The 18373-nt window shown below is 36.8% G+C and overlaps 1 protein-coding gene across 1 annotated transcript in view; it reads left to right on the plus strand.

Moving 5' to 3' along the window:
- The window catches only part of DCDC1 (doublecortin domain containing 1), a 680259-nt gene that overhangs the window by 292440 nt on the left and 369446 nt on the right, over positions 1–18373 (plus strand). Inside the window, exons 11-14 of the mRNA XM_007943315.2 lie at positions 8088–8189; positions 11333–11496; positions 14620–14745; positions 17572–17677. Coding sequence (XP_007941506.2) covers positions 8088–8189; positions 11333–11496; positions 14620–14745; positions 17572–17677 — 498 coding nt within the window. The remainder of the gene's footprint in view (positions 1–8087; positions 8190–11332; positions 11497–14619; positions 14746–17571; positions 17678–18373) is intronic.

The raw sequence follows: 18373 nt of genomic DNA on the forward strand, positions 1-18373 counted from the left end.
TTTCTTAGATTCAAGTTTTCTTTTAGAATCCACTTTGTAAAATAGATAAAAGTAGGGCCTGTTTGAAGGCAGGATGTAGTTTGCCCCACAGACTCACTCATCAGGTTTATTTTCATTGTTGGAACCACTGCTCTCTCTTACCTAGCCCAACTGTAGGACCTCTGAGGCATTCCAGAAAGTCTAGATGGTGCAATGGTTAAACAATTGACTCCTAACCCAAAAGGTAGCTGTTCAAACCCACTAGCCATTCTGTGGGAGGAAAGACGTGGCAATCTACTCTCAACGCTTATAGTCTAGATAACCTGGTGGGCAGAATTGACTCAATGGCACACAGCAACAACAGATTGAAAATCACAGTGTTAAAGGATCAATAAGCAATTAGGCCGAATATCATTTCAATTCATGTTGTTGTTAGTTGCTAACAGTCGATTCCTACTCATGGTGATACCATGTGTGCAAGGTAGAACTGCTCCATAGGGTTTTCAAGGCTGTGACCTTTTGGAAGCAGACCATGGGCCTATTTCCTGAGATGTCTCGGGGCGGGGGTGGGGGTGGGGTTAAACTACCAACCTTTTGGCTAGTACTTAGGGGCTTGTTTAACTCCTTGTGCCACCCAGGAACTCTTTCCTCTCATGGGGCTACAGTATTTTAATTGTAACAAAGAAGTGAATCTCTAAGTGGAATTTCAAGTATTAGCAAATTTGTGGGAGTGATATTATGGGGTTAGAGTCCTTTGGCCCACCCCTAAAATCCAACCCCATAGGCAACCACATACTTTACATATTTCTAAATGGTGATGTAACTTACAGGGAAAATTTTAAATGTCTCTTTTAAAATAAATTATTTTCTTAAGAATATCTTTTCTGGGCTTAAAAAATATTATAAAAATAATATTATTTGGCTTTTGGTCCAGATACCATTTATATTGATGAAGCTTAGCAATGATATTATTTGTTTCCACTTATGTATATTTTAATTTCTTAGGACAAAATATACTGGCTCCTCATCTATTAAATACTCTGTTAAATCTGCTAAATACCTCTGTGTTCAATATTAAAACACTGTTTTCTTATGTATGGTATAAATATGGGAGCTCTGGTGGCGTAGTGCCTAAGGCATTTGACTGCTAACCAGAAGGCTGACAGTTCAAACTCACCAGCCACTCCTCAGAAGGAAGATTGGGCAATTTACTTCTATGTTGATATTGCCTGGGAATCCCAAGGAGGGGTCACTATGAGTTGGATCTGACTTGACGGCAGTGACTTTAGTTTTTGTATAAAAATAGTAATGCATTATTAAATTTTCAATACTTGAGTCCCATACTTTTAATATTTGTTTTGTGATTACCATCTTAACTGAATATTAAGGTTAGACATTTTTTTCTTTGCTTTACCATGTATTATACCTTTGAGAAAATATAAAAAATAATAACATTCTATAAATTGCCTTCAGAATCTATAAAAATGGAGAAAGTAAAAATACACTTATTTGGTTTAATAGACATACAACATTAGTTTAGTTGGAGTTGATTTTCTCTAAAAGGTGACTTTGAATTCTGATTAAAGATTTTTTTCATAGCAAAATAGCTTCTCACATAAGAAAATATTTTAATTTTCATGTTCTTTGACTTAGGTAACAACTTCTTCTTTAAAATACTTTTCTATGCCTTTAGTTTCGTATTATTAGAGTCTGTAATACTAGATACAAGAATAAACTTTGATATTTGTAGTGCAAAACATCATTGGTCTTGACTTCTAAAGATCTCCCTTCTCCTTATGAGTAGATCTACCTTGGGGAAGTCCCTGAATCTTTCTGAGCCTCATCTGTAGAATCTGGTGGCTTTGAGCATTGAATGATTAGTGTATGTTACAGTGCATCCTACGCTGTTGAGTTACCAGAGTGTAGAGGACTCTGCCACACTTCTAGGGTCCTTTCTTCAGGACTGAGATATCCATTCCCCAGCTGCTATAGCCGTATTCTTCTAGGACAGTTGCCGTCAGTGGAAGGGAGCTGCCTCATTCAAGATTAGGCTTCCGTCCTGGAGGTAGCTTGCATCCAGCATTTAGTTGGTGCAGGGTGGGGGACGTAACAAAAGCCCAGACCACTTGCTTCAGTTTTGGGCAACTCTGAAGGCCCCTGGCACAGGACCTGGCAACTTTTCTTTCCATTACACATACGGTTGCTATGAGTTGGAGTCTAGGCACCTAATAACAACAACTGAAGTACCAACTCTAGAGGTTCCCGATGGAATCAGCTGATGCCTCTGTTGCAACTACAAAGCAGTTGAACTTCTCGCTCTGTCCAATACTGCTTGCTTCACTCCCTCATTGGTGTTCCTTCTAAGAACACTACCCAATAAACTTCCTAGAGGCAAACCTTAGTTTCAGCATCTGCTTCACTGGGACTCCAGTCCAAAACAACATTAGGAATAAGGTTAATCTTATTCCAACATATTTAATCATATCCACCTAAAATATACCAACTAATTTTGGGGGGATATTTTATATTCCTTTTCTCACTCAGGCCTCTGGTAATTAATTCTTTCTGCACAGCCTCCCAACTTTTGGCAACACACAGTGGTGTCATTTTTCTATTATTGCCTCTTGACAGCATTGCATCCTGAGGCATTTTGAAGCTTAGGTGTTTGGCCTTCTGCTCACGCACATTAGAGCTTCCTGGGTGGTCTGTTGTGGAGAGTTTGGGAACCTGCTGTTCCCCACAGCTAGTTCTTAACCAGACTTACAGCATTGTAAGGCACTGAACTAGGCCTTACAAAGTCCTTAAATAGATGTCACAAGTGATGCCAGCCAAACCTGTCAAGGAGCCACATTGGTTTCCTGTTCACATCATCTGTCTCATATGGTTTAAGTTTTGATGGCTGTCTCTGTAAAATTTTAGTAGTAAATAAAATTCTTTAATACTTTGTTGACATTTTTCACTAATATCATGTGAGCAGTTATATTTAGGCTTATTTATTTACTTTCATAGATGCATAAATCATGTTCCAGAAATATTAGCCTAGCTACAAATTTTATTCCCCAACGCTACTAATAAACAAACAAGCAAATAAAATCACTCTGTAATGAATAGAAACTGACCACTTCTCATCATATCCATTGTTAGTATTCTGATTTGAGTCACCTTCTTTCATGCCTCAGGTTACCCTTGTCCCATACAGTCTACTTTCAACCCACAGTGATCCTTTATAAAAATGTAGAACAGATCCTGTTACTATTCTGTTCTAAACCATTTAATTCCCCATTTCACCCCATACTCCCACCCTTTAACCCTCTGATTTCATATTTGCTAACTCTCCCTATCACTGTGCTCCCATTACACTAGCCTCCTGTGGTTCCTGGAACATACCAGGCATAACCCTGCCTTAGGTGTCTTACTCTAGAGGCTCCTTCTGCCTGCTCTTCTCCCAGCTATCTGCTTGGCTGGCTTTCTTACCTCCTTCAAGGCTTTGCTAGACTCTTTCCTCTCTATATGGCCCATCTGATCACCCTATTTAATATGGTTACCATCATACTCATCCCACTCCTCCCTGATCCCATGCCCAATATTCCATGCCCTGTTTGTCTTTTTCTTCTTTACATAGTTGCGGTGCAGTAAATTACATGGTATGGCTCTTCTAGCCATAATCTTTGTAACTCCCACTTTGCCACGAGCAACTGAATAGCTGATTGTTAAAGTTATCCATTTGGTGTATGTCAGTTGGAACAGCACAAAGGAATCTTGGGAAGTTTGCTCTCTCTCAGGTGTATGGAATTCTGGTGTTGGGATTGCTTAGTTTTGCCCCTCTGCCAGGCTCAAAATGAGCCCTCCTAGAGGCAGAAGGAATCTTTCTCTCTGACTGCTGGCTGAGAGAGATGTGCTGCTGAGAGAGATGCGTTGGTGAGAGAGAGATATGAGAGAGACATGCTGTTGAGAGAGAGAGACACTAGAGAGAGAGAGAGTGACATGAGATAGACATGCTGCTAAGAGAGATGCACTGCTGAGAGAGGCTGAGAGAGACAGTGCATTACTGAACTTGAATTGTAGCCTGTTCCTTCGCTAATAAACCCCATAATCTGTGAGTTCTGTGAGGCGAATACAGCAAATTATTGAACTCAGTAGACAGGTGGTGGGTGCTGTGGGAGGGACGGTTGGTGTCAAGGTTAGTAAGAGGGCTGGAGGGTGACAGCATGTCTGGCCTCATAAGGACAGGCCTTGGGTGGCTGATGGTGATTCTGTCTTCCTCTTGTGGAGTTAGAGGAGGTCAGAAGATGACACCTCCCTGTCCCTTTAGCAATAGTGCTTACTACCTTCTAAGCAGTCCCTGGGTGGTGCAAATGCTTTGCACTTATTTACTAACAGGAAGGCTAGTGGTTCAAGCCCAACTGGTGGCACCATGGAAGAAAGGTCTGTTGATCTGCTTCAATAAAAGTTACAGGCAAGAAAATTATGGAACTCAGTTCTACTTTGAAATGCATGGGATCACCAGGAGGCAGCATTGACTTGAAGGAATAACAACAACACTACACTCAGAAGTGTATTTACCACAAAGCTAATGAAGCTTAAGCTCCAGGACACCTCCCTTGCTTAGACCCTTCCCAAAAGCCAGGGAGGGGCTCCAGCAAGATGTTTATGTGCCCATATATTTTTCTAAAATTGGTTAACATAATTATATTTTAATTATAACTGATTAGGACCACTGGCTTTTTCTACTTTAGCTTCTCTGTTGCACTTTGCTTTGCATTAGGTGACGCAGGCATTTTTGGAGTCTGGCTAATGGGAAAGGGAGTTAGGGATATGTTTAGTTAGGGTGTGTTGTTGCTAGCTGCTTTCAAGCAGGCCCCTTCAGAAGTAGATCACCAGGCCTTTCTTCCTAGTCTGTACAAACTTATTGAACATCACAGCAACGTACAAGCCTCCACTGATGAATGATGGCTTTGTTTGAGGTGCATTGGCAAACCCAGGTCTCCTGCATAGAAGATGAGACATCTACTACTGAACCACCACTACCACTAAATTAGAGTTTAATGGAATGTAGTTTCCATTTACTTCCCTCTACAGTTTAATTAGTACTAGCCATTCTAGTTGGGAGGAGCTCTGGTGGCATGGTGCCTAAGGCATTTGACTGCTAATCAGAAGGCTGGCAGTTCAAATCCACCAGCCATTCCTTGGAAGGAAGGTTGGGTAATCTACTTCCATAAGGATATGGTCTCAGAATCCCAAGAAGGGGTTGCTATGAGTCGGATCCAACTTGGCGGCAATGGGTGGGTTACATTACAGGAGGCCTGGTGGCATAGCAGTTGAGTGTTCAGCTGATAGCTGAAGGGTCAAAGCTACCACATGCTCCATAGGAGAAAAATGTGGCAGTCTGCTTCTGTAAAGATTATAACCTAGGCAACGTCATGGGGCAGTTCTACTCTGTCCTATAGGGTCACTAGATGTCGGAATCGACTAGATAGCAATGAGTTTGGGGTTTTGTTACCTAATACTTTGAGACTCAAGGCTAGCTACAGCTGGCTTTTTGCATCATCCCACTTCCAGGGTGAGCATTTAATCTTAGAGCCTTCAGGAGGTGAGGGCATATAGAGAGCCACTGGGCAGCCAATACAGCAAATTTTCTCAAGCTAAGCATCAGACAGCAGGAAAATAAAGGTAAACTCTTTTTTATTTTCCTATATCTCTGGTAGCATAGTGCCTAAAGGCACTTAACTGCTAACCAGAAGGCTGGTGGTTCAAACCCACCAGCCACTCCTCGGAAGGAAGGTTGGGTAATCCTACTTCCGTAGTGATACTGCCTCGGAAACCCAAGGAGGGGTCGCTATGAGTCGGGGCTGACTCGACGGCACATAACAACAACAACAACAGTCAATCATAGGGAGCTCTGGTAGCATAGTGGCTAAGACACTTGCCTGCTAACCAGACAGCTGGTGGTTCAAACCCACCAGCCACTCCTTGGAAGGAAGGTTGAGCAATCCTACTTCCGTAGTGATACTGCCTCGGAAACCCAAGGAGGGGCCGCTATGAGTCGGGTTTGACTCGAGGGCATATAACAACAACTACAACAACAGTCAATCATAGAAGCCCTCTATTCAGAGAGCTATTATTGTTTAGACATTGGGCATTAGAAACAAAAATTGTCATGCAAAAGAAGAATAAGTATTTTTAAAAATATAAATACAGTATTTGGATTTTTAAAAATGGATGTATTTAAGATAATGCTTAAAAACCAGAGCTGGACCTTAAGAAAAGGAGAATATCATAAGATTTCAGTTTGGGGAGTTTTTATTTTTGTAGACATACAGCAAAATACATTATATGAAGACAAACTTCTGTCACTTAACCACCTCTAGTTAATGCCCTCATATGGTTTTTGGGGGCAAAAGCAAGTGTGTGTGTTTTTTTGATAACACTTTTCAAGCTGTGGAAGGGAAGTCTCATTAGTGGTAATGCAGAAAGCAGTGAGCTAATGAAGGTCTTAGGTGTTGACCAAGCCCTGTCTGCCTTCTCAGTTTGGCAGTTAGCACTCACACTGCTATTTTCTAGAATATAATTTGCTGCACTCTGACTTCACGTCTAGCAAGTCTTGACAAAGGAACATCAATAAGTTCTCCAAACTGAGCTTTTGTCAACACTAACCTTGCAGAATGCACGCAGCTTAGAATTTTAACCTTCATTGCTATATTTCTCTAGTTTTTAAGAGTTTTGTTCCAGATTAGAACCCTGAAGAGATTGTTGAGCCAAAAAGATTCTCCTCCCGCATTAATTCCCATAGATTTCCAGGTGACAACTGGGTTTATAAAGTTCTTTGTGAAAGTAGAGAGATTTTTTGCTCAGAATACTGTTTACTCAGGGAAAAGACTAAACAAACACACCCTGTTAGGAGGAAAAGATACTGCAGGGCGTGAAGTATCAATGTACCAAGTATGAGAGCTGTAGAATCTCCACTGAACTGTCAGCACAATGAAAAGCATGGGAGTGGAGCAGAACCCACAGTTCTTGAACATCAGTAGTCTTTGTTTTTTTTTAGTATCTCTTCTTATACAAAGATTGAGGAAATGTTTGTGAAACATACTATTTCCCAAACCATACTAGGATTTATTGAATGACTTTAAACCAGTCTCAAAAGTAAAAATCAACAAAAAATATGATTTTCTTTAAAAATAACTTATTCTCCTAAATTATCTTCTCTGGAAATAGAACAAAAAATAAATAAAATGGCTACTCCAATGTGATAGGCATTATCAGAAAGGAAAGAAAAGAACTTTTGAGAAAAAAAAAATGAAAAGCAACGTTTAAATTATTCATCAAGCTCTCTCTTCTGCTCCCTTTCTTGTCTGGTGAATGGTCCTCCCCACGTGGAACTGCCGCGTGGTTAAAGGGGTGTGTTCCACTCCAGTGGAGACGTCCTGTCTGGACTGGTTTATTCGGATCCTTTTGACCAGAACATTTGCTAACTTTTTTTTTCCCCAGCAAGTATTGCATAATGCGATGTTATGAATTTTATTGCTGTTCTCAACGACATGTTAGATATATGCATTTAAAAGGGATGACTTTCATTATACAACTGTTATGCAATAAATCTGTCAGGTAGAATTTCCTTTTATTGAGACAAAAGACGGGCTGAACACTGATATATTTTAAATATAAATCAGTCATTCCTCACATAATTTGTGGCTTTATGATTTTCAAGAAGAATCAAATGAATTTTAATTGGTTGCTAACTGACATTTCTTTGACTCTTGCCCCACTCAGCCATCTGTGGACAGTGATTCCTCCTTTAAAGTTCGTGTTTCCTCCAATTTTATGATTGTAAGGAATACTAGTCAGGTTAAAGATACTGACACAAAAGAGAGAAACAGGGGCTTTCGCCATACAATTATTTTAGTCTTGTTTATATTCATTGCCAATTACTTACTTGCACATATTTATACAGGTGGTTCTTGCGTTGCATAGCTCTCATATGCATGACTTTCAGTTAACAGGTACTATGCAAAGTGAGGGCCTCCTGTTTTCATGTATGTTATGTATGCTATACGTGTGTATGTTGTTTGCATTAGTTATTTCTGTTTTTTAATGTGCTTATTTTTCAGGTATTTGAAAATGGTAAAGACACTGGAGAGACCTCTGTTTGTATCAGCCAAAAAGATTTGGGGTCTAATAGCTCAATTCAAATTGGCGAGATGATGGAAAGAGTGAGTTTACTTACCATTTATTTGCGACTATAAGTGTCTTCAAGTTACTTGTAGTCATGAATGTAGAAATACATCTTGAAAATTATTTAGAAAAAATGAATTATTTTCTGATCTGTAAAGGCTGGGTAGTCTCAAATTTGACTTCTGAATTTCTTAGGCTTTCAGTTTTGTATATTACTAAGTCCTGGACCCTTACCTAACAGTATCTTAATTTCTATCATGGTTATATTTAGAAATATGTCTACACTAGACTTTGATTTTGTTACATAGGGATTGCTCTCTTGTTTATGCTTTGAAAGAAGTGGCATGCTGTTCAGTGGAGGGTACACTCAGGATCTAGTATTTCCAAGACCTAGCCCCAGAGTGACTCATAGGCACTTGGTCTTCTCAGCTACTCAGATATATATGAGTATATCCAGCTGGTTGATATTAGGAACTCTTACCTTTGCCTATTTTCCAGACAATTGGGATGTTTTTCAGGCAGAACCAACATGTTCAGGGTCATTCTTTTGGCTCTTTGTCTTGCATAAAAGGACACTAAACACCCTGTTGTTTACAAATTGGGGTTATGCGCCCGAACGCACAAGCAGTGGTTTGGGCTCTGTTGCCTTGCCTTTGTTCAGAAACTTACTTCTCCTACCCGTTCAGTTTAGCATCCTCAGACTTACCTCTTCCTGGTGGTGATTGCCTGATTTCTACAGCCAGTCACAAAAGCTGCATGTAATATGTGAACCTCTCATTGGATCATTAGCTGGGACCAGAAGCTATCTTGACTGATTAGAGACAGAAGGATAGAGAGCTTTGGCTGGTTTCTTTTTACCATCACAACCCTGATAAAACAAATTGCTAGGGCACAGAAGCCTCCTAAGAATTCTTCACCGGTCTTCCCCCTTTAAATATCAGAATGCAGTATTTTATTTTCTGGTTCATGTTAAAATCAAAGATGGCATTTTTATTACCTTATATAGGAAGATGATAATCCATAGAACCCTTTTGTGGTGATTTATGGCACACTGAAATTGACCTGTGCTTTGCTTTTACATGCATGCAAATCTAGGAGGAAAAACTTTAATTAGGGACATTATAAAGGTTTTGTTTGGGACATCCACGGACTACTGTTTTCTGGTGCACACACTTGTCTCAATCACTAGCCTAAGAAGTCTCACACTCTTCTCAGATCCCTGAACAAATTCTTATCCTATAAAGGTCTGGTGATGATAGCTTTAAAGATAAATGGGCTAAGATTATCACAATTTTGGGTTGCCATAGTCCAGCCCTAACCAATGACCTAGAGGTGAAAGGCACTGAGGCCCTTACCTCCTGTAGGTTGTCGAATGCTCATCTTTGAACACCTAAAATGCAGTCCGTCACCAAGTTGAGAAAACAGAGATTGCAACACAACTCCTATGAAAGTGAATTTGGTCAAGTAGTCAGGTCTTCACATCCTGTCTCTACCTCAGACCCCTGTCCCTTGTGCAAACATTTCTCTCCTGAATCAGCCCTTAACGCTTTTGTAGCTTTCCCTCTTAGAAAAGGGTAATGCCTGCAAAGCAAAATCACTGTGATTCAGAAAAATGATGAGCATTACATGCGTTCTGATATAACACCAAAACAACACAAATAAGTTCAAGGGCTGAGACCATCCAGAAATAAATGTAGGGCTTTGTAAACGTAATCTATAAATTTGAACGTATTTCTGCAGTTCCAATGGGAAAAATAAACAAACAGAACAATACAGTATTAGCCCCTCTAGCACCTTGATATATTATACTTCTAAGAGACTATTAATCATCATTTTAAATTCAAAGCACTTGACTCTGCCACATGAGAAGTATTAACTTTAATGAAATGAAAGATATGTAATCATTTTTAGCTTTTCTGATGCTCAAGGCTAAAAATCTGATCAACAAAAAGATGATGAAAACACTGAAGTTGGAGATACTATTGTTTATTTATAATCAGGGCAAAGTCTAATTATTAGGTTTGCTCTAAATACAGTGTCTGGCCAAAGAAAATATTTTACTCATCAAGAATTTATAGCCAATCAGTGTGGAAACCCTAGAGGTATGATAGATTGTAACTTTCTCTTCTTCCTCTGAGCCTCAGCATTTAGCACTTTGCTAATATACCTTCAATGGGAATTAATAGAGGCAGCAAAAAAGGCACACTGAACTGCAGTTAGGCAAGAAAAGGCCACACTGCATCCGCATCCCTGCAGGGATTACAGAGTAACGAGAAATTGAGAGACACAAGAACTGACAAGGGAGAAAAGAAAAGGAAGCCTGTGACAGAAGGCTGGGGGGAGAACACGGTGATGGATAGTGTGGGCGCAAAGCAGGAAAGAGCAGAGGTCTAAACACTGAAACAAAAAGACAGATTATAATGAAAAATGTCTTTTGACATTGCATGTGCAACAGAATTTAGTTAGATTTACTTTCGATTTGAAATATGAATTAAATTAGAAATGTCTTGATTATTTAGAGATTCTAGGTGTAAGCTAGGAACAAACACTGACAATGCTATTATTAAAAATATTCCTATTTTGCACTTCTGAAATGTCTTATTCACAACTTGAAAGCATCCATTAGTTACACTGTTCACAAGCTTGGACTTTTGCAGGACTCTTAATTAAACTAGAACTAGGAATAGTTCTAAGTGAATCACTTAGGCTGAGAGTCATATTTATTTTTGCAGTTCTGTAAGTGGAAGATTTGTCCACAATTGATTACCTGAGGTTAGTTGGGGATGGGGAGATTGCCCGTTGTAAAACTTCAACATGCTTGGTAAGGACCCTAGGAAAATGTGTAGCTCAGACAAGAAAAACATAACCCTTATCAAAGAGGGCCGTTACCGTGTGTAACTAAATGCTCTTTCTGTAAGATTGTCACATCTGCTTTCAGTTGCTGTGCCAAAGGGTCAGAGCTCCATCACAAGCCTGTGGCACCCCCTGCTGGTTAAAAGCCCGTGCTCATTTTGTTACTTTACACTGAGCTAAACATTGCAGTCATTTCACACTTCTTTTAACATTCTATATGAATTTAATTATCATTTGTTTGGACTTCATTTGTTACCGAGTTGAGACAGTTTATTAGATGTTCACATTTTAGGTTATTTCTTTTTCTTTGTTTTTCTCCCACCAACAGTTACTTCTCAAGATTCATCAAAGGCTTCAAAGTTCTTCCTTCAACCCACCAAGCCTCAATTTTTCTTCAGTCCGGCTTTTTGATGAGTACGGCCAAGAAATTAAGAATCCACTTTTGCTGAAGAATGAACAAAAAATTTGGGTCTCTTATGGTAAAGCATACAGGTAGGAGTGAGATGTCTATTATCTGTCCGTCTGCAATCTTTCCTTGGGCAAGCCAATTTCAAACGAGAGTTGAGAAGTCAAGTAGCACCCTTATGAACATTTTTATTTCGAATTCCAATAAAATTTCAGGGGCATTTTTGTGAAGCAGTATTGTTTGTGGAATATGACATCTCTCTCTGACTGTCGGTCTTAATGCCTTGTCATAGTTCTTGAAGTCTGCCTGTCAGCACAGCAAGAGGGATTTTTTCATGTCTGAGTAGGCACCTTAATGATAGCAGATGGAAACGCCACGGGGGGCCCGAGCCCATCACACTGTCATTGTCGCACACTGCCCTGACCTGCTTCCACTCCTCTATTTTTTTGTCCCTTTTTAAAGGAGAAATGGATGGTAATTGAAAAGGATCTTAAGCAAGATTTATGAAGCTGTAGACAACATGATTCCCCACTATCTCTCTATGTTTTCACAAATAAAGTCTTAACCTTTTAAGCACCAATGACAGGACAGTTAAAGATAAATTGGTAAACCCTGTAAGCCCTATCCTAAGAAAGTTATATTCCTCAAAAGTGTCTTTTATTATCCCACAATAATTACTGGTTATTGCTGAGCATTGTGTAAATTTTTGTAGATTGGTAAATTCCTGCATAAAATTATCTGAGTTTCTGAGCAAAGGAAAAGGCTGTGGTATGCAGGCATTGATGACCTGGGCTGTTGTGTTGAGCATCCTGGAAATTCGTGCATATTTTGACAGGACACACCCAGATGAACCTGGAAACTGCTTGTCAGGAAACTTAAACACATGTTTCTGTCTATTTTTAATTTTTTTTTAGTTCATCATTTATCTATAACAACGGAATAGGGGAAATAATTTTCCTTATCAAAGAGAGTTGATCATTTGTTAATTATAATGAAAATAGCATAGACAGAAATAAATCTTAGCAAAATAGGAGCTAATTCGATTTGCTGCATGTTGCAGTATTCCAGATTTCAATGACTGAGACAAATCTACTCAGAAATCCATGAAGGAGTTGGAAGGATGAGTTGTGGGTAGCATATTCCAACATTTTATTTCATCTGTCCTACTAGAGTAAAATTACAATTTAAGTGGTTAATGACTTTCTTATGCTGTGTGATTTAAAGAACTAAAATATATATTTAAGGAAGGGCTGATAATTTTTTTCTGTAGGCAAATTTCAAAATATAATTTAATTATATTGAGGATAGAATTGTTTCTATAATGATAAAATCAGTGATGAATTTTAAGTAGCTAGAATTTTTTAGTAATTTAGCAAGACCATCCAATTAGAAGGAAAGACTAATGAAAATTCTATCATTACTATTTCTTCTTAATATCAATGTCAAAGTGAAAGTAATGATTAATTTTGATATTTTTAATAATATTTGTTATAATACAATATTTTAGTAAGATCAAACACTTGTTCTTGGTTAATTGGATCATATTGGTGGAATAACTAGTAAAATGCTAAGTAGTTGGAATATTCTAAAATCTACTGAGGAATTCAGTGGGAGGAATTCATAAGTGCTTGTTTTCCCTATTTCTTTGTTATTCCAACAGGATAATGTTTTATTTTTATTTTTCTGGTTTTGAATCCAATATAAAGCACCAAGGAACCACTGCAGCATTTTGCTGCCACTAGAACTTGTAAATTTATGTATCTAAAATATTACTATCATCTAATTTAAAATATATTGAGAAAATATGCAATATATACTAAGTAAATGATACTCATATTCAGGGGAATCCTAACATGTCTAACTCTTGTTGATATGCAGTCAGGTTTCTCATTGGCAAAAGATGATTTTAATAATAGCTGCATTTGTTTTGAGTTCTTTGACTTTTTTTCTCCTTAAATTTTTACTTTGAAAAATTTCATATTTATAGAAGAGTGAAAGGAATAGTACAGTGAACACTCATATATCCTCCAGTTGGGATCACCAATTTAACAAGTTTGGAACATTTATTTTACCTTCTCATATCTCCCTTATCTCTTTTGAATGCTTTGAAAGTAATTTGAAATAGTCATTAAAGTTTCATCCCTAAAAGCTTCAGATCACATAACTGAAGAGTAGGACATTCTTCTACATCACCACTTTATAGTATCTAAAAGAGTCAACAAAATAATGCAGTAATATAATATACAATCTGTATTCAAATTATGAAAATTACCCCCAAAATGTGTTTTAGAGCTTTTTGTAATCTTGCATCCAATTAAGACTTACATATTGCATTTAATTATTTTCTTTAAAGTTATTTTCTTTAATGTTAGTTCTCTTTAAAGGATTAAAGATTATCCAGCACTGTCTACATACTTTTTGTTTTGATTTCATGACACTGATTTTTTTTTTTAAGCATCCAAACAGTTTTCAAGTAGAATGTCCCGTATTCTGGATGTCTGAGTGTTTCCTCATGATTAGATGCATTTTAAACAGTTTTGGTGATAGTATTACACAGGTGATGTGGTTGAGTCCTTTAATTCTAAAGTTAAATAGCATGTCTTTGACACCAGTATAGAAAAAAATGGTTTATAGTTGATATAGTGACCATTCTTCTTATTTAAGATATGTTTTTAATTTTATTTTAATTACCTAAATAGTTAAATTAACCTAAAACAATGTGCCTAACAATTGTTAATATGAAGAAAAAAGGTCAAATGAGCATAGCATTTAGTGAACTCACAAAAAATAATTATTTGTATGTAGATATTAAGGATTCATTTTATTATCAGTTCCAAAGATCATCATGGGTATGTGGCATTGCTAATATACATGACAAATGCACATTATATGAATGACAATTGATCGTTCTTTTATCCACAAAATGTTTTTTTATTATTGCAATTATTATTTTTTTATATTAGATGTGTTGTACGTAGTCTTTGCATACTAGGGATCAGCTAAATAACCTGAAATGTGTACTTCGGATCCCAATATAGGATACCTGCAGTAGGGGCAGTGAGCCTGTCACAGTGGTGATAGATTGTTGTAAATTACCTATTCCTGGATTTTATTAGGCACTATTGTTGTTTACTTTATGTTTATTTGTCCTCAGATTTGTTTGTATAATTTTGAAGACAGTTTTGCTCTTATTTCCTTTTTTTTTTTAGATCTCCACTAAATCTTGTTTTGGGTTTGACCTTTGACCGAGTGACTGCATTTGACAGAGGTGGCATCACAGTTGCATATAAAACGCTTTTGGATTCTAATCCTGTTCTGCTACCTGGATGTGACAAGTAAATTAACTTGTGTTTGGTTAAAGTCATCTGTATCACCCAATTCTAAGATTCCTCAGAGTGAGGGATTTGAAACACTAAAATATATCCTTTGAATTGCCTAAAATAAGCAATTATTCATTTTATTGACTTAGTTCATGGTATAGTGAGCTAGTGCCTAGTGAGGCTTATCATTAACTTTCGCTGAGTTTCAAAAAAACAACTACCTGGGGCAGTGAGCATAATATAGTTTCTGCTTTGCAGAGCCAACAATGTTGTTTTAAATTTTAAAACTTTTTTTTTAGTGGAAGTTTCTAAAGTAGTAGTTTTAAATTGAATATAGGCACACTTTGGAGATCCTGGGTTCAGTTCCAGACCACTGCAATAAAACGAAAATTGCAATAAAGCAAGTCACATGATTTTTTTGGCTTCCCAGTGCATATAAAAGTTGTGTTTATACTATACCACAGTCTATTAAATGTGCAACAGCATTGTGAAAAAGTTTGAAATATGGTGAGCATTACCAAAACATGGCACAGAGACATGAAATGAGCAGATGCTATTGGAAAAATGGTGCCAATAAACTTGCTCAATGCAAGGTTGTCACAAACCTTCAATTTTTATAAAAATGCAGTATCTGCGAAGTTCAATAAAGCAAAGTGCAATAAAGTGAAGTATGCCTGCAATTAAAATATAAAATAATGTTCCTTCCTATGAGTGTTCATATGTAAATATCTCATTTAGTAATGACAAAGTTAAAACAAAAGCAGTATGTTTGTGCCTTGGTGGTGAAGAATAGGGGAGGTAGAATATCTGAGCATCTGTCACTGTCTCTGCTCCTGATTGTCCATGAGCAGAAGGGTCTCCATTTCTTATCCATAAATAATAAAAAATAAGCACTTACTGATGTTGACCATAGTCCAGGCATGGTTCTAAATGAATTGAGTTATAACTTATTTGATTCTTAACACAATTATTTTTATTCTGTTATTCTGTTATTACCTATTACCCTATCATTACTTCATTTAGAGGCAGAAATTAAGGCTCAGGGGTTGAAGTGAAGTAACCTGCCCAAAGTCACATAGCAGGCATGTGGCAAAGGCAGATTCTAACTCAGATTGTCTGATGAGCCTTGGTGTTTAACCTCTAGCCAGGACTGTCTGGTAAAACTTTCTTTGATGGTAGAAATGTACTTTGTGACTGTTAATCCCTGGAAATGTTACTTGGGGGACTGAAGAATGGAATTTTCAGTTTTATTTCATTTAAATTTGAGTAAGTTGTGTGGTTAGTGGCTATCATATTGGACAGTGAAGCATGATATTAATACTACATTGAGTTAGATGATGTGCCTATCAGGCTTCATCTAGCTTTAATATTTTATAACTTAACAAATTACAACTCTTCTTAAAATATAGGTAAAAAGTTAAAAGCAGAGGGCAGATCCAGACAACCAACAGCAGTCTGACAAGGACACTAAGTCCAGCTAGTGTCAATGTATCGCTAAATATGTCTAGAAAGACAAACTTCCTGGGGTGTTTGCTTTGTTTTTTAAACAAAAGCTGTATTATTTAATAACTAACTGTACTTTCCAGACAAGATTTAAATTTGTTTCTTCTTATGCTCTTTTTTCTTTATAGATAGTAAATAATTCATCAATATTCTTTTTTATAGGCATCTTCCATTTATGAGATTTATTTGTATCCAATAATCTTCCTCCAAGTTGCTAAATTTGTCTAGTCCCTTTTTCTTTAATTTTCAACTAAGATTGTGTTTTTAATTCTTCTATTTCTTCTAAATTTTACTTTGTTAGGTTCATGAGTACTGTTTTATTAGATTGTTTTAAAATAGATCTAGGTTCCTATATAACAATATGAAATTACCCTTATCTAACACAAACTAATTTTAATGGATTATTTCCTTAATTATTGGAAAACGTTTGAATTTTCTTTCTGTATTCTAAAGTGGTGATGTTCTTCTTATAATATGGATCATTTGAAATATTAATATTCTTTCTCTTATTTATATTTCTTAGAGTGTGATAAAGGAGCTCTGGTAGCATAGTGCCTAAAGGCACTTGACTGTTAACCAGAAGGCTGGAGGTTCAAACCCACCAGCCACTCCTTGGAAGGAAGATGGGGCAATCTACTTCCGTAGTGATACTGCCTCGGAAACCCAAGAAGGGGGGTCGCTATGAGTCGAGTCTGAGTCCAAGGCACATAGCAACAACAAAAAGAGTGTGATAAATATCATTATCAGTGTTAGACTGATTTCTGTTGAATATCATGCTATGATATGTCTTAGATTATCAGTGTTGAGCCAGGTAATTTTCTTTAAGATAAGGCTTGTTCACTTTTAAAGAACTAAGAATGAATCCCAACCTGTCCAGTTTGTGATTTGTCCATGTACCCACTGTACTATGATGCCTCTTAAAGTCCTCTTAAAAATACCAAATTAGCATGTTTAGCGTAACCATTATAAGTATAAAACCATTCTTCACTATGCGTAGTCTATTGTATTAACATTATACATTTAACATTGAAGATGGACTTCACTCGAAGTGATTTTGTAAGATTAAAACATTTTTCAGATTTTTTCATCCTATTAATAATTAATGAAACATGAATTTCTCCACTCTTATAAATAATCACCAAGTAAGAATTTAAAACCTTCTCCTTCCCAATTATAGATAATAAGGAAATTTATAAATTTGTTTTAAGATGTTATGAACTATACATTGGCTTTTCCTCTGAGAGTATAAGGCAAAAATTAGTACACTAGTATATTAAGAAGTACTGTAATAAAATATATTTTCTTCTAAAAAATAATTAAATATTTTACTTTTCTTAGTTGGGAAGTTTGTGAAGGATTTCCAGTTAATTTTAACTGCACCAATGAGCTGATACCAGATCAATTTGAAAAGATGGACCTGCAGAATCATTTCCTACAGAACAAGGTCAGAATTATTTGTTGTACTTAGTAAGGTGTCTTTTATGTACTGGGCAGTCAGTCAATATGTGGGGATTATATGGATATTTGTGAACTTTTTTGAAAACTATAAACCATTTTACAAATATTTGTACAGGGATTATTCTTTACTTCCTATTAATTAAGCAATTCAAAACTGAAAAGATATTAGCATTCCTACCTAAAAAAAAAATCCTACCTGAAATGTCTCATTTGGTACCATTATTGAATACCATTACTTCTTTACATCAGCTGTTTTAATAGATTGGAGTTGTTTAATAGTCTTTAAGGCAGCTGTTCTCTCTTTGTAATTTAGAATTTGATTATTTGCTTTACAAGTCAGTGTGTCTAAAGATCATGAGTTCTTTGGAAAGCCTAACTCATGGTGCCCCATTCCAGAAGGTCTATTTATTCATGTATACTTCGAAATTTCTTCTTGCAGTAAAGATTTTTTTTAAACTGTAGTTGAACTGTTCCAAAGAAGTAACTATATATATATATATAAATAAATGCTGGGAAACTCTATGCAGGGTTCTTGTACATTTCAGCTTCATAAATTTTAGTTTTTGATCACTTGAAGTCAAAACCAAAAGCCACCCATAAAGATAAAAATGTCCTGTAATCCTGTAAGCTGATCTGGGCCCTTGATTTCCTAGTTGTAATGCAAAACACACATTGTCCTAAC

Source organism: Orycteropus afer, unplaced genomic scaffold (assembly GCF_000298275.1).
Source record: "Orycteropus afer afer isolate SDZICR_OR568_19922 unplaced genomic scaffold, OryAfe1.0 scaffold00103, whole genome shotgun sequence".
Taxonomy (NCBI): domain Eukaryota; kingdom Metazoa; phylum Chordata; class Mammalia; order Tubulidentata; family Orycteropodidae; genus Orycteropus; species Orycteropus afer.